Source organism: Impatiens glandulifera, chromosome 1 (genome assembly GCF_907164915.1).
Source record: "Impatiens glandulifera chromosome 1, dImpGla2.1, whole genome shotgun sequence".
Taxonomy (NCBI): Eukaryota; Viridiplantae; Streptophyta; class Magnoliopsida; order Ericales; family Balsaminaceae; genus Impatiens; species Impatiens glandulifera.
In genome coordinates, this window is record NC_061862.1 from 158,016,887 (window position 1) to 158,032,855 (window position 15,969).

Genomic DNA, 15,969 nt, shown 5'->3' on the forward strand with positions numbered 1-15,969 from the left:
TTCTTAAAATTGGTCTAATAATGGTAGCTCAGTAAGATAAATCAAAATCATATTATTAAAAAAATTTGGAATTAGTCGTACTCAAAATAGAAATGGAATCCAACTCTAAAAAAAATATTAAAAATTCATATTATTATAAAAAAAAATAATTCATCTTTTTTATATAAATAAATATGTTGTTCCAAATATTATTACTATTCACACTTAAAATACATCGTATCAAGTTGAAAATGTAGTTAATGATAACAGGTAAAAGTTTGGGACAAATTTTATTTTTTATTTAACTTGTATATTAGGATGAAATTAAATAATTTTGTATTTAAATTAACAAAAATAATATATTTTAATTGGTTAAATTAAATATTTTTGTCCTACAAAAATTGGGTCAACTCTGGTATAAATTTTTTTATTTTTGATTTTAGGAGACTCAGGCGAGGGTTAAGTACTTCCTAACTCACCTCACTTGGACGGGTCAGGCTAACTTTAAACATAAAAATATAAATAAATTTATATATATTATATATATAATGATGCTTAATTTTTAAAATGTCCGAATTGACGGGTCAAGAGTTGTGGTTAATTTTAATATATATATGAGAGTAAATGAATACGTGGGTCGGACTGTGAGTTGATCCGCCCATGAACTTAAAACAGTTAAAAATACTATATGGATAATATATGTTTTGAACTCGCAATTTAACAAAAAAAAAAAAAAAGTATAACCTTTAACAATTAGGCTAATAAAATTTTATATTTTGAATTCAACATCAAATTTGATGAACGTGGAACATTTTAATAATATAAGTTTAATTTTTTAACTAACTAATATATATATAATGATACTAAAATTTTAAAATGTTCGAATTGACGGATTAAGAGTTGTGTTAATTTATATATATATATATGAAAGGAAATTAAAAATACTATCACATTTGCATCACGTTTGCAATATAATTTTTTTTCTCAGTTTTATATTATTACACGTTACTCTTGCATGGTGTATAACTGTATATGCTAATTTATATTAATAATGTTATATATTCGTGTTTATGAGTCTCGTGACATTATGAATAATTATGAATAGATATTTCTTCCAATCAATCAAAAAAATAGAGCATTTCAGATCAGAATTCATAGACCGATTATTCCAATTGCTAATTTTTTAATTAGTAAATAAAATGGGTCCAATAAATAAAAAATAATAATGTAGAGGATTAAAAGTATATATATTTATTTTTCAAAGAAAGTGATTAAAATAAAAAAATACAAATAATAAACTAGTGAGGAGTCTGAGGCCCATTAGAGGCCCAAACTTTACTAAGTCCATCTTAAAAATATTTTAAGATTTGGCTCCTTTTTCTACTTAGCTTCCCGCGCAATCCATCTCCATTTTCATGTCTCGAAGGAGAGAGAGAGGAAGAAGAAGAAGATGCTGGGAAGGGTGAGACCATCTTCGTTCACACTGGAGTGTTTGGAGCTGGAAAGAGCACCATCAAAGTCAGTCAAAGACGATTCTCTCTCCGTCTACGGTAAACAGATCTACCTTTTGTTTTCTCTTCCGCGCTCTCAACACAAGTTGTTCGACTAGATTCATATATTTCTTCATGATCTTGTAGACATATAGATTCAGAAACGATGTTTTGTTAGCTCGTTCTGTTTTGTCATCTATGATGCTTAAAATGTGTGTTTAACTGACTTTAGGATTCAATTCATCGTGTTTAGATAATTCGCCTATTGACTCATCTTCTATTTCAGATCGATTGATTTATCATCTAAATTCTCAATAAGGAATTGTGTATGATGCTTAACATGTTCTTTAACTGACCATAGATGTCCAATTCTTCGTGGTTAGATAATTCGTGTATTGACTCATCTTCTATTTCAGATGGATTGATTTATCATCTAAATTCTCAATAAGGAATCATCTATGACGCTTAACATGTTCTTTAGCTGACTTTAGGGGTTGCAATTCTTTGTGGTTAGATAATTCGCCTATTGACTCATCTTCTATTTCAGATTGATTGATTTATCATCTTATTCTCAATAAGTAATCAATTCTATGATGTTTAACATGTTCTTTGACTGACCGTAAGAGTGCAATTCTTCATGGTTAGATAATTCGTGTATTGACTCAGTCTTTTCTTTCAAATTGGATAAATTACTGGAATAGATGTTCATCAATGAATGAATATCCGCTGCAAGTCTTTATTTTAAAACTTGCTTCAAAAGTACTTTATTTTTGAAAGACAGTGGGTAGCTTTTGATGTAGGTTTGGGTAGAAATCATAATTCATAGCATAAGACTTGTTTAGATTATTACAAGGTATCTATTAGACTGAATTGGAAACCTTTAATAAGTATGCCTTCTATAGAAGCCATCACCAAATCTATTTCATTCCATGTTTTCACCACAAGTTGTAGATATTTATTTCATTTAATGTTCTAGATTTGATGAATCATATTCATCACCATACATGAATAACCAAGGGTTTGTTTAAGAAAATGTGTATTATTTGTGTCAAATGATCAAATATCTTCACTATTTCAATGCTTTAATGTTTTGATAGAAGAAGTAATCAATGATGGGATGCTGGTTTATTTGAATTTATCCAAAACAAGGCTCAATTGAATTTACAACCAAATTTTCTTTGTCTTGAATTGCTATAGTTGTCATCACTTCCATCAATATGCGAATAACTGTCTTTAGGATAGACACATCATTTCATTTGCAATATGCGCATGAATTCGAATTGTTTCCATCCATCTTGTTCATTATATAACGTGTTTTCTTCTCGCATATATCAGAAGCAACAATTCTGAAACTCAGGCAAGGCTCTAAACGGGATCTAGCTTCAACATCTGATCATGTGACAGACGAAACTAATGATGACAGTTCCATACCTGCAAACATGTTATCGAGTTCCATTACATCAATGGAAATAGTAACATCTGATATAAGTACATCATGTTTGACTAATTCGAACTCTGGCATCTCAAATGAGAACAACAAGAAGACATCTATTGCTTACATGTTTGCCAGATACAATAAGAGTTGTCAACAATCTCGGAGCGTGGTGGTCGTTGAGGATTTAATGATGGTCGAGAGTAGCTGTTCGTCTGGCAGCAGCTGTTCGAGTCCAGATGATACATTAGCGTTTGATTCATGTCCACAACCCGAAAAGAAGTAAGATTTGTGTTGATTGATTTACTTCCTCATTTCGAAATCATAAAGAAAGTATGTACCCTCATCACTTTGCCTTTGTTTAAGTGATGACTGTTTGTTTTATGAATTTGAAAATGCCATGGTTTTTCTTGGTTTCAGCAATTCCGACCTCATTGGAAAACGTGAAACTGAAAAATTGTTTTTTTCCTATTCGTAAACAATTTTTGTTTCTCGATCTTCATCTAAACTCTGATGTAAACGAGGATATACATAATTGTAAGCATCTCATTTCGACGTGGATTCTAATTGAACTTTTTTAATTTCTTTTGTAAAAATACTTTTTTCTTTCAATTATCTAATTTTAATGTGAATACAGAATAAATTACATTAAGATATATAACTTAGTTTTCAAAAGCTAACATTAATATTGAAATTTAGATCCATAAAGTGTTTCTAATGGGTTTATTATTTTTTATATCATGATTTATGATTTAAATTAGAGTTAAATGCTAAATATTTCCTGAAAGTTTGGATATTAGATTACTTGGTCTCTGAACCAAAATAATAGAACCCGTTAGTACCTGCTGTCCAAAACTGTTAGTCTAATGACTATTTTGTCCTTACCTTTTTTTAAATTAAAAACAAATTAAATTAAATTAAAACCTAACCTAAATCTAATATAACATAAATTTACAGTCGAAGAGATCTCCTGTCGAAGCCAGTCGAACCTCTTCTCCCAAATCGGAATTTGAAGACGAATTCACAGTGCAAGCGATTGACGACGACCTGGGCGACCTCGACTGGGCAACTAAGGCAAACGAACGAGCGACTAAGGTGAGCGACGAAATCCACAGTGGTGCAGGCGGCGAGCGAATGAACACATGGACGAAATCGAACAAATAACGATGTGTTTTATCCCCAAGCAGTTAAATTCTTAGAGTTTACCCAGACGTTTACGATTGAGTTGCAGTGGAAAGAACGGAAAACGGTGGTATATGATGTCGATGGAGATTAAGTTAGCTTACTGGATTTGCACAACCGGGCTTATCAGCGATTATTAGTAAGTTCTTCAACACTTATTCGGTTTATGTAAGTGGGTTGAAAATATATAGTGACTGTGACCTACTAGATATACTATTCAATGCTGAAAGGGAAGAATTTCTGAAAATATTGGTAGAGGAAGAAGTGTTAGTTCCTCTATGTTACATTTCATTTGTTGACATTGAGGCCAATGAACAAACTGATGGTGATGCTGTTCAGGATGATGCAAATGTGGGGCTGGATGAGGCTGTTGGGCAAGTGGATGTTGGACTGGATGAGGATATTGGGCTGAAAGATGGTGTTGGGCTAGAAGATGTTGTTGGGCTAGAAGGTGGTGTTTGGAGGGACTTTGCTAGCTGCAGTTGCACTTGATGGGAACAACAACATGTTTCCTCTTGCTTGGGCTATTGTGGATGTTGAAAATTGGATCAATTGGGGTTGGTTCTTAGAGTTACTCCACGAAACCATTGCTTTGGACCAGAGGTGCAAACCATTGATAATTATGTCAGACGGTCAAAAGGTAAGGACTTAAGGCTCTAACATATTTTATTTAGACCTGTCAATAATGTTTAATTCATCTTTCTGATATGTTAGGGCCTCGGTAATATGGTTGAGAAAGTTTTTCCCCAAGCTAACCACAAGAGATGTTGCAGGCATATATCAGCTAATTTGGCAACTTTATTTCTTGGAAAGCATCTTAAAAATCTGTTTTGGACAACAGCACGTGCGACAACAAGAACAGACTTCAACAAGGCAATGACTAATATCAAATTGCTGAGGATTGAGAAGAAAAAGGTGGGAGGGGTTATGATGGGACCAGATGAATGGCTATTGAGGACGCCACCTACCAAATGGTCTAGGTAAACTGTTAATTTAGGCTGTCAATTTGGTGTGAATGGATCTTGACTTGCTTGTCTACCTTTCGTGCAGATATACATTTGGTCATCATGCTAAATCAATGGAGCTTACCAATAATGTCTGCGAGGTTTTTAACAACTGAATTTTGAAGATCAGGGACCGGCCCATCATTGATATCCTTGACATGATAAGGCATAAACTAATGGTTAAGTGGGAGACAATGTATCAGAAGGCTCTATCCAATGAAAGGAGAGAGTCCCCCAACAATTCAGAAAAAAATCACAGCATGTACCTCATTGTGTAGAAGATGCACCTTCCTGGAAGAGAGCAACACTACGAGGTTGTAGAAATGAGAAGGAGGCAACTTAGGGGAGTTAACTTGCTCATGTAATCATTGGCATGTACCTCATTCTCATTCGTCCATGTGTTCATGTAAGAGAAGGGCTGGCAACATACCTCCTTCTAAGTTGACAACATACCTCAAAGTAGCCTTAAATTCTTCTTGCCCATCAAACATGTGTCTAACTTCAAATTCAATTTCCTCATCACCATTGACATGAAAAGGAACTCCATTCATATCAGTCATTTTTCTCTTCTTTGGCAATTCAATCGGATCTTTCTCCTGCATTGATGACTCAATCACACTACTGATATCAGACCACTTGTCATCCTCCTCATCTAGATCTTCTTCTACATCTTCCTCCCCGAAGATGTAATCATCATCCTCACTATCAGTGACAGCCCCTTCTTCCAGCCCAACATCACCACTATTAGTTTCCTCACAATCATCATCATCCTCACTATCAGTTTTCTCACTAATAGCCTCTTCTATCCTAACACCACCCTGCAGCCTAACAACATCTTCTAGCCCAACACCATCTTTCAGCCCAATATCCTCATCCAGTTCAACATCCACCTGCCCAACAGCCTCATCCAACCCCACATTTGCATCATCCTGAACAACATCACCATCAGTTTGTTCATTGACCTCAATGTCAACACATGAAATGTAACATAAAAGAACTAACACTTTTTCCTCTACCAATATTTTCAGAAATTCTTCCCTCTCAGCAATGAATAATATATCTAGTAGGTCACAGTCATTATTTTCAACCCACTTACATAAACCGAATAAGTGTTGAAGAACTTACTAATAATCGCTGATAAGCCCAATTGTGCAAATCCAGTAAATTAACTTTATCTCCATCGACATTATATACCACCGTCTTTCGTTCTTTCCATTGCAAGTCAATCGTAAACGTCTGGGTAAACTCTAAGAACTTTACTGACTTGGGGGTAAAACACGTCGTTATTTGTTCGATTTCGTCCATGTGTTCATTTGCTCGCCGCCTGCACCACTATGGATTCCGTCGCTCACCTCAGTCGCTCGTTCGCTTGCCTCAATCGCCCAGTCGAGGTCGCCCAGGTCGTCGTCAATCGCTTGTAGTGTGGATTCGTCTTCAAATCCCGATTTGGGAGAAGGGGTTCGACTGGCTTCGACGGGAGATCTCTTTAACTGTGGATTTAGGTTAGATTGGATTTAGGTTAGGTTTTAATTTGTTTTTAATTTAAAAAAAAGTAAGGGCAAAATGATCATTATTTAATAGTCAAAAGGTTTTTGACTAACCGTTTTAGACGGCAGGGACTAACGAGTTCTATTATTTTGGTTCAGGGATCAAGTAGTCTAATATCCAAACCTTCATGGACTATTCAACATTTAACTTTTTAAATTATAATGTGATTTTTGTTTCTTAAATAAGTTTTTATTTATAATATTTTTTTAAATATACTTCTTAATTTATATTTTCAATTAACCCTTTATTAATATTATTATATTCATAATTTACCAGATAATAAATAAAATGAAATAAATTTTAAATTTTAAATTTATTTAATATATATAATATAATTTTATTCAAATTTATAATTTTATTATTAATAAAATGATATTTATAATTAATATTAGATAAAAATAAATATTGTTATTATTAATTATTACTATTTTGCTATTCAATCATAATAATATTTAAAGTAATTAAAATAAATATATATCCTAACAAATAATATAACATAATTAACTTTTATATATTAATTTAAAATGCAATATTAAGAAAATTAGATTATGACTTTTTAGTAACAATAATTTTTTTAAATATCAGATAACAGAAAATATCATTTTCAATAATTATTTTAAGGATAAAATATGTTTTTAACTTATATTGCATTATTGCATACTAAACAAACAATTATTTATTATATTCTAAATCAAACAACAATAATTGATGGATCTTAAAAAAAAAAATCTCCAAATGGGTCCAAGAGTATAATTTGTAATAAAACACATATATTAATTATAAAATATGACCGTTGATAGGGCATCTTAAGAAATGAACAAGTTATCTGACAGAAAATAATCATTGTTTATTTTGTTTAATTAAGGATTGAAAAGCCATCATTAATCAATGACATGTTGATTGACCATTATATCATTTTTATTTTTGTAAGAATAATTATTAATATTTATGTCAATAATCTCTTCTTTTTTTCTCTATATATATATATAGTCTTTGGCAATAATAACACAAAGAAGTAGAAGTATTTATTATGAATATGAAGATTGACATAATCTCTAAAGAGTTAATCAAACCTAACTCTCCCACACCATCTTCCTTAAGAACCCTAAATCTTAGTTTCTTGGATCTTCTTAATCCTCCCATTTTTTACTCTCTTCTTCTCTTCTACTCCTCTTTTGATCCCCATCCATCTAATAATCTCACAAAACTCTTAAAAACTTCTCTATCAAATACTCTCAATTTCTTTTACCCGCTCGCAGGTAGATTGAAAGTCGGCGAATCCTCTATTGATTGTCACGATCAAGGCGTGAATTATGTCGAGACGCGGGTCCACGGTTACATCTCTGACTTAACCGGAGACCCACGCCCTGATATACTTAAAAAGTTAGTCGTAAAAAATGAGAATTCCAACTATGAAGAACTATTATCAATTCAAGTCAACTTATTCGAATGCGGCGGTTTAGCTATTGGAGTTAGCTTATCTCACATAGTAGGTGATGCGGATTCCCTATGCTCCTTTGTTAGAGGATGGGCGACCGGCTTTGTTCTGCCAAGATTCATCTCGGCCGAACTCTTCCCACCGAGGAAGGCCAACCGAATTGTCATCCCACGAACTATACCTTCTAATGAAAGTGACAGAATTGTCACTAGAAATTTCGTCTTTGATGCTTCCTCGATTGCGAAACTTAAAGCTTTGGTGGGATTGGAATATATGACAACCGTGGAGGCCTTAACCGGTCTTGTTTGGAAATGTGCGGCTCGTGAGTCGGGGAAGTTGGTGGCATTCCATGCGGTTAACATAAGACGGAGGATGGTCCCAAGGGCACCTGAGGATGTCTTCGGAAACATGTTGTTGATGGCTTTTATGGTTTACGATGAGAAAGCAAGTTTGCGTGAGACGGTGGCGGTGGTGAAGGAGGCGATTGGGAAGATTGACAGGGAGTATATTGGGGCGCGATTAGGGAAGGACGGTTTGGAAGTGAATTTGAAGAGTGCGGGGAGGATTGGAGAGATTGTGTCGAACAAAGATGTGAGAGTTTTAAGGTTTAGTAGTTGGTGCAAGTTTCCTCTATACGAGGTTGATTTTGGGTGGGGAAAACCTATTTGGGCGAGCCCGGTAGGGTTGAATGTTAAAGATTCAATCTTTCTATTGGATTCGAAGTCTAAAGGGGGAGTGGAGGTTTGGGTGAATATGGAGAAGGAAGATATGGATTTGTTTGTGCGCAATCTTTTAATGTTTTCGTTGTTATCTTGAAATTTATTTACTCTTTTAGTCTTTTCCGAGCTCAATTGAATGTTATTATTGTCGTATTTTTCAAGTGCACTTGGATTTGAATCTGACTAAGTTTTTATGGTTTTCAAAGTTTGTAAGACGACGATATACAAATCTAAACTCAAAACCATAAATCTAATTAAATGTTTTTTAAAATTTGTCATTATTTCTTTCAAAATTAGTTTGAATTTTGATATTACAATTATAGGTTCAATTCTTAAAAGTTATTACTATATTAAAGTTAACTCTTTAGAATCAAATTATATTTTAAAATTAAAAAATGTATATTGTAAAAAAATTCTAAAATATTTTTGAAATAGGATTAGAGAGAGAGGGACTTGTGAAATATAAAATTGGCATGTTTGTTTGCTAATGATTGGCATAAACCATCTCAACAAGTGGAATCAATTCTATGAATAAGACCGCCAATAAAATGCTTGTAAGTGATATTTATATATTAATTAAAATATTGTTTTTATTTTGATTATTTAGGTGTCAAATTATTTAATTAATAATGTTCATGTCACCTTGTCAAGCTTGACATATACTAAATTTTGTGTTACACAAACTATAGTAATACAATCTTATAACATTTAAAAGAAAAATCAAAATGGAAATAAAGTTTAAACTTGGGTTTGTTTTCTCTTATTCTATTTTTCATCAAAAATAAAAAATTCGCCCTAAATTTATAACAATATAAAAATTATTTATGTATTTTTAATAAAAAATTATTGTAACAAAAAATTTTTAACTAAAGAAGTAGCTCAAAACAGCAATATGGGACTTATAAAATGAATCATGGTTATGAAAGATATGCTAAATAACTCAAAATAGAAATTATGTATATAATATAAAAATAATAAGTAAAAATGAAAAATATACATTTTAAACACATTCTACAAATAAACATAAATTCATTACAACAAAAAAAATAGAATTGTGAATAATTGAACTTATCTATAAAATATAACCTTTTTCTTTTAGTCAGATTTAGTAAAAATAAATCTTTAATTTTAATGATGAATTTTTTTCATTTATATTGGACATTGTTTAATTTATAACTCAAATAAAAATAAAACATAATTTCACTTTATTCTAATCACTTAATTCATTAATTAAAATATCTTTTATTTTAAATTAAATTATATATATATATTAATACTTTTTAAGTTTTTTATAAAAAAATAAATAATAATAATAACTTTATCAAAATCATAAAAATTAAAATATATATATATATAATATTATTTTTTTCACTATCTAAATTATTTAAAAAAAAAACATATCCAAAATAAAAATGGGTGATGGAAATTGGAGAGTAAGTCCAACTTTGCCATCAATAAACTTCTCACGAGTAATTTGTGAATGGAAAGTGAGTCTTTTCTAAAGGTTTCATTTTCATTCAAATAATACACATATTTATATTTCATGTGTATTAAAATATATTTACTTTATTTTTATTGAATTTAAATTTTAAATATAAAAAATATTTTAATAATTTATCTTAAACAATATTTAAATAACCCATTTTTGATATAACAAGATTTCTTTGAAAAAATTAATTAGAAAAAAAAATCTACAAAATCCCAAGATCAAACAAGCTCTAATTAAAGATTTAGATGGTCATTTTATTTTTAAATTCCACTATTTCTTTTTTATAGTATACAAGTGGAATCAAAGTATAACAAATATGTACCCAACTTTATCAAAGTTTCGATATCTTCTTACTTTATTGAGATGCATTTCTATCCACATTTCTTTTTCATATTTATAATATTAATAAAATCCTTTAATTTGTTAGAAAGTGGATTTTGAAAAGTAAGTTTCTAGATTTAACTAATACTGGTCTTTATATATATATATTTTTTAATTTTTTTAATAATAAATGTTGACATAACCCATTCATGCATGTAGTTGTTGATAGACACGTATCTAATCATTAAAGTTTGGACAAGTTTAGAAAAAATAAAAATTAATATAAAATTAATGTGTATTATTAATTAAGAGAAAATTATAAATAAAACAAATAAATAAATATAAAATTTATTATTTTTTAATTAGAAAAGTAAATAATAAACTAAATTAAAAAAATTAGAAAAATTAAGAAGTCATGAATCTTTTCTACTGTGAGAGAAACCAAATAAATTTATTTTTCGAGATGGGTTGAAACAAATTTGAACCTTAACAAATATTTCGTCTTTTAAATTATTTTTTTTTAAAAGGCAATACCGTAATATAATATGATATAAATGATAATCGTTTAAGTCTAAAAATAAAAATAACATAAAAATAAGAGTGTTCATCTTGTCACACAAAACACTCAAAATTAACGATTTAAGAGTAATAATAAAAACATAAACAAAAAATGTTTATCAACGAATAAACATAACATAAAATCAAGAATATGAATGAGTTTACCGACCGCCTCCACCAATTTTTCAGAAGAGACCTCCCTTATCATTAGTGATGGCAATAAGGCGGTTTGGGGCAGGGAATGTACTTATCATCCCACCCTCTTACGTTATTTTACTACAATCCCCGCCAAGTTCGGTTTTATAGAATCCTCGCGCAGGACACCGTTTTTACCATATCCTCTAAAAGAAATATATATAATAAAATCATATAAACGATATTTTGATATATTGAAAATTTATATTATTATAAAAAAAATTAAAACTTTTATAAAATATAATAAATAAATAAATATATATTTGTGATTTTATATATTTAATTGTGTTTATAGTGTTCGGGACATAATTGAGGTGAGATCTGGGCGGGGTGAGGCTGGGACCCAAATACTATCCCATCCCCAGTCAATTACCGGTCAAACCGGGGGAAAATTGCCCCAAACGGGACAATTCAATTCGATTACTGCGGGACGGTTTCAAATTGACATTCTTATTTATCGTCGTAATATTAACGTTGTGGAGTAAACACATTAGTCGACCACGATTACTAAACATCTTTCGATTTCTTTCGATCTAAATAGTTCATCAAAAAATAATAATGAATGAGACTCATTTACTCAATTCAATTGAGATATGTCCCTTATTGTTATAGTACTTTCTAACAAACCAAATATCACATGTTTAATTTTCACTTAAAAGATATTTAAGTTAAAGTATAAATTATTTATTTTTTTTATAAAAAAAACCTTAAAATTATAGTTTAAAAAAAAAAGTTATAACTTGGAGTTTAGTTTGTTTGGTACTTTTAATATATATAAATAAATGAAATTAGAATTATGTTTATATTTTATTAAAAAAATAGATTTATAGTTATTATCTATTTCTACTAAAATCTAGAATAATCCTCGGATTGAGCATTTCCTTACGAATAGATAATGTGATCGCATTTCAAGAAAAAAATATGATCGCAATCACCATCATCAATCCCTTCATGAATCAACCATTAATCACTAAATCGAACGATAAAGATCAACGATCCATCTTCCATATAAATAGTAAAACGAACGTCGTCTCCTTCCTCAAGCTTCTTCACCATACTCATCATCAGTCTCTCTTTGTACTCTTCTATCATGGGTACGTAATGAAATGACAAAAATCATTGCTTTTTCATAATGGGTTTGTTTTATATTTACAAATTCGACTTCTAAACTTTTCAATTTGTTCGATTTTCAGGAAAGATCAAGATCGGAATCAATGGGTTTGGAAGAATCGGAAGGTTGGTGACCAGGGTTGCTCTGCAGAGAGATGATGTTGAACTCGTTGCGATTAACGATCCCTTCATTTCTACTGACTATATGGTATTGATTTATTCACATTTAGGGTAAATTAAATCTGTTGATTTTTTAGGATTGATTTTGAGTTATTTGTGGGAGTGTAGATATATATGTTTAAGTATGATACAGTTCATGGTCATTGGAAACATACTGATGTGAAACTGAAGGATGACAAGACCCTTATCTTTGGTAATAAGGAAGTATCTGTATTTGGAAACAGGTATGAAGGTGTAATTTTGATGGAAAACTAGATATGATCTGGGTTTTTGACTGTATGAATAAATTCATGTATTTTGAAAGGAATCCTGAAGAGATCCCATGGGGGGAGTCTGGAGCTGAATATGTTGTTGAGTCTACTGGTGTATTCACTGATAAGGATAAGGCTGCTGCACATTTGAAGGTTTGTTTTCTATAATCAAAACTAATTAACCCCTAGATCTGCTTATACTTGACTGTGCTAATAGTTAGGATGCTAAAACTTACTGCATTCAATGATATGAATGAAAAGGATAATTTAAGATCATAATCCAACAACTATTTCTTTTGGAAGTTACAAATGAAATTGTGTCATCCATCTAATTTTGATGGTTTTTAATGGGATAGATCTAACTTTATCAGCCAATATAGGCACTTACATATGTTGTTTCACTTACTTTGTGATGACAGTATTTTCTTAAGTTTTATGCATTATTAATTTTGTGTACAAAGAAAAACATAGTAAAAATGTAAGCATATGTAAAGCAATATCACTTAGCAATAATTAAGCCCTTGTTTGATGGTTTGATGTGGGTTATTTGGACGGAATCCAAATAATTGAACATTTCATCACCAATTACTTCTTTTATCGGATCATTCAAATCATCAATTGAAAAATACTGTAATTCTCTAATTTATTCTTTACAATTAATAATATTTGGTCATTTGAAAAATAATTTTGGACTTGTGTGATCTATGTTTTTATTTTATTTTAATAAACCAGGATATTTGGAATAAAACTTTTTTTTATGTAAAAAGTGGTTTATTTGGATTATTTGAGTAAAATGTCCAAAATATTCTTAGAATTTAAATATTATAAAAGATAAAATAAGGATGATTTAGGGACTATTTGAATAATTTGATTGGAGAAATGATGGGATAGTCAAATAAACTAGATCACACAAGCCTTTACTTTTCCATCAAACAATATTTTTTTCGAAGAAAACATAGACGATTTTTAAATAACCCCACATCAATTAAGGCCTAAGATGAGGGTATTGCGGTGGAAGATTGAGATATGTTATTTTTTATGTGATTTGGCCTTTCAGTTTCAGAATGTTTTTGTAACTCTTTGGAGATTATGTTAAGGCGGCCATGGTCCTTTCCTATTTGTTTTTCTTGCTCTTTTGAATTGAAAGAAATCATTGTAGCCACAACATGATTATAACTGTTTTGGTTGAATCAAATTTATCACACAATATCAGGGTGGTGCAAAGAAGGTTGTGATTTCAGCACCTAGTAAGGATGCCCCTATGTTTGTCATGGGTGTTAATGAGAAAGAGTACAAGCCAGATATTGATATTGTTTCCAATGCTAGCTGCACTACCAACTGTCTTGCACCTCTTGCTAAGGTATGATCAATCTTTCATTTTTCTCTAAATTGCCTATACATATAGTACTGTTACATTATTTCATTTTTAAAATTAAATGTAGGTTATTCACGACAAATTTGGTATTGTCGAAGGTCTCATGACCACTGTTCATTCCATCACAGGTGATAACTGCAATTCCTTGTTAAGTATTGTTTTTTCTTCAAATTTGTTTTATCTTTTCACATTGTATTTGAGCGGTTCTTTTACTTTTTAATTAGCCACACAAAAAACGGTTGATGGACCATCGAGCAAGGACTGGAGAGGTGGAAGGGCTGCTTCTTTCAACATCATCCCCAGCAGCACCGGAGCTGCAAAGGTACGTGTTTTAATAAGTTATACTATTTGTGCTTTATATACTCTTAACTTAATATTGTTGGAGTTAGGCTGTGGGTAAAGTGCTGCCTTCTCTAAACGGGAAGTTAACCGGCATGTCCTTTCGTGTTCCAACTGTCGATGTCTCTGTTGTTGACTTGACTGTGAGGCTAGAGAAAGCTGCTACTTATGAAGATATCAAAAATGCTATTAAGTAAGAATATTTCACTAGACAGCAGCTCTTAGTGCAGTGCTTTTCAAATTATTCTAATGTATTTTGCTTTTGGGTTTCTTTTAGGGAAGCATCTGAGGGACCGTTGAAAGGAATCTTGGGTTATACTGAAGATGAAGTGGTGTCCACTGATTTCGTGGGTGACAATAGGTAAATAGAATGTCTTTTGGTGTCTTCTAAAAGTGAATCAGATTCCACTTTCTCTTTAATAATAATAAAAAAAAAGATCTGTTTTTTTTGCTTGAGTTTGGATGAGAAAACTTGATAAATTTCCTTATAAACAGATTAGATAATGTTATGGGCATAACTTAGTTAGATGTACATATTCATATATTCATAAATTTGTTGATATTTTCTCGGGGCGAAACCTAGACTCGCAGACTTGGATTCAGCTCGAAAAAGTATTTCAAATGAGCCACATGGGGTTGTGTCTTTCCTTTCTTTTTCTACTGGTTTAGTTGATAATGATAAGATGGTGCCAGCTCAGATGATGCATTCATCATGTCAGCAAACCCAATATTAACTGTTAATATTTGATTCTGACGTGGCGGTTGAGTCAGCATTGACTGCTGGTGTGGCATCGGTTGAGCTGGCATAAGCATGGATAGTATATATATTGATTAAAATTCTTGTATGAAATTTTCAGGTCAAGTATCTTTGATGCAAAGGCTGGAATAGCTTTGAATGATAATTTTGTGAAGCTTGTGGCTTGGTACGACAATGAATGGGGCTACAGGTAACAGAAAAATTTCAGAAAAAATAAAATTCGATTTATTGTTGTTGTTTGTTGCTTGAAATGTTTTTTTTTTTCCAATGGCAGCACCCGAGTTGTCGATCTGATATCCCACATGGCTAAGCAGTAATGTTTGTGTGATTGTAGCCGAGTTTGGTATGATTTTAGTGGTGTGAATTCGCGAGAATAAAATCTAAGACTAAGACGAGAGCTGTCGCCTATCTATAATGTTTGTAATAATAATTCCCATGTTTGGAATTGGCCTCTCTGTCTTTGGTTTTGCAGATATTAATGAGCTGTTTAGTAACAAACAAACAATTTATATTATTATGTTTTATATACTATGTTTACTTTAATTTTATTTGAATTTAGTAAGCTAATTCCATCCCTGATGTTATAACTATTTTGTTGTTTT

General features: G+C 31.2%; 3 protein-coding genes across 3 annotated transcripts; all 3 read left to right on the forward strand.

Annotated features, from left to right (window-relative positions):
• Positions 1–1,373: 1,373 nt before the first annotated feature.
• Positions 1,374–3,456, forward strand: LOC124918410. Its single transcript, XM_047458573.1, has 2 exons — positions 1,374–1,529; positions 2,805–3,456. Exons 1-2 carry the CDS (start codon positions 1,430–1,432, stop codon positions 3,185–3,187), a joined length of 483 nt encoding a protein of 160 aa, XP_047314529.1. The 5' UTR covers positions 1,374–1,429; the 3' UTR covers positions 3,188–3,456.
• A 4,155-nt stretch (positions 3,457–7,611) lies between these two features.
• LOC124920419 (stemmadenine O-acetyltransferase-like) lies at positions 7,612–8,902 on the forward strand. The gene has a single exon (XM_047460909.1). It carries the CDS (start codon positions 7,666–7,668, stop codon positions 8,887–8,889), a length of 1,224 nt encoding a protein of 407 aa, XP_047316865.1. The 5' UTR covers positions 7,612–7,665; the 3' UTR covers positions 8,890–8,902.
• Positions 8,903–12,254: 3,352 nt separating this feature from the next.
• LOC124920420 (glyceraldehyde-3-phosphate dehydrogenase 2, cytosolic-like) lies at positions 12,255–15,895 on the forward strand. The gene is made up of 11 exons (XM_047460910.1): positions 12,255–12,449; positions 12,549–12,673; positions 12,754–12,869; positions 12,950–13,049; positions 14,110–14,256; positions 14,339–14,399; positions 14,496–14,593; positions 14,661–14,803; positions 14,888–14,971; positions 15,468–15,557; positions 15,642–15,895. Exons 1-11 carry the CDS (start codon positions 12,446–12,448, stop codon positions 15,682–15,684), a joined length of 1,011 nt encoding a protein of 336 aa, XP_047316866.1. The 5' UTR covers positions 12,255–12,445; the 3' UTR covers positions 15,685–15,895.
• Positions 15,896–15,969: the final 74 nt, after the last annotated feature.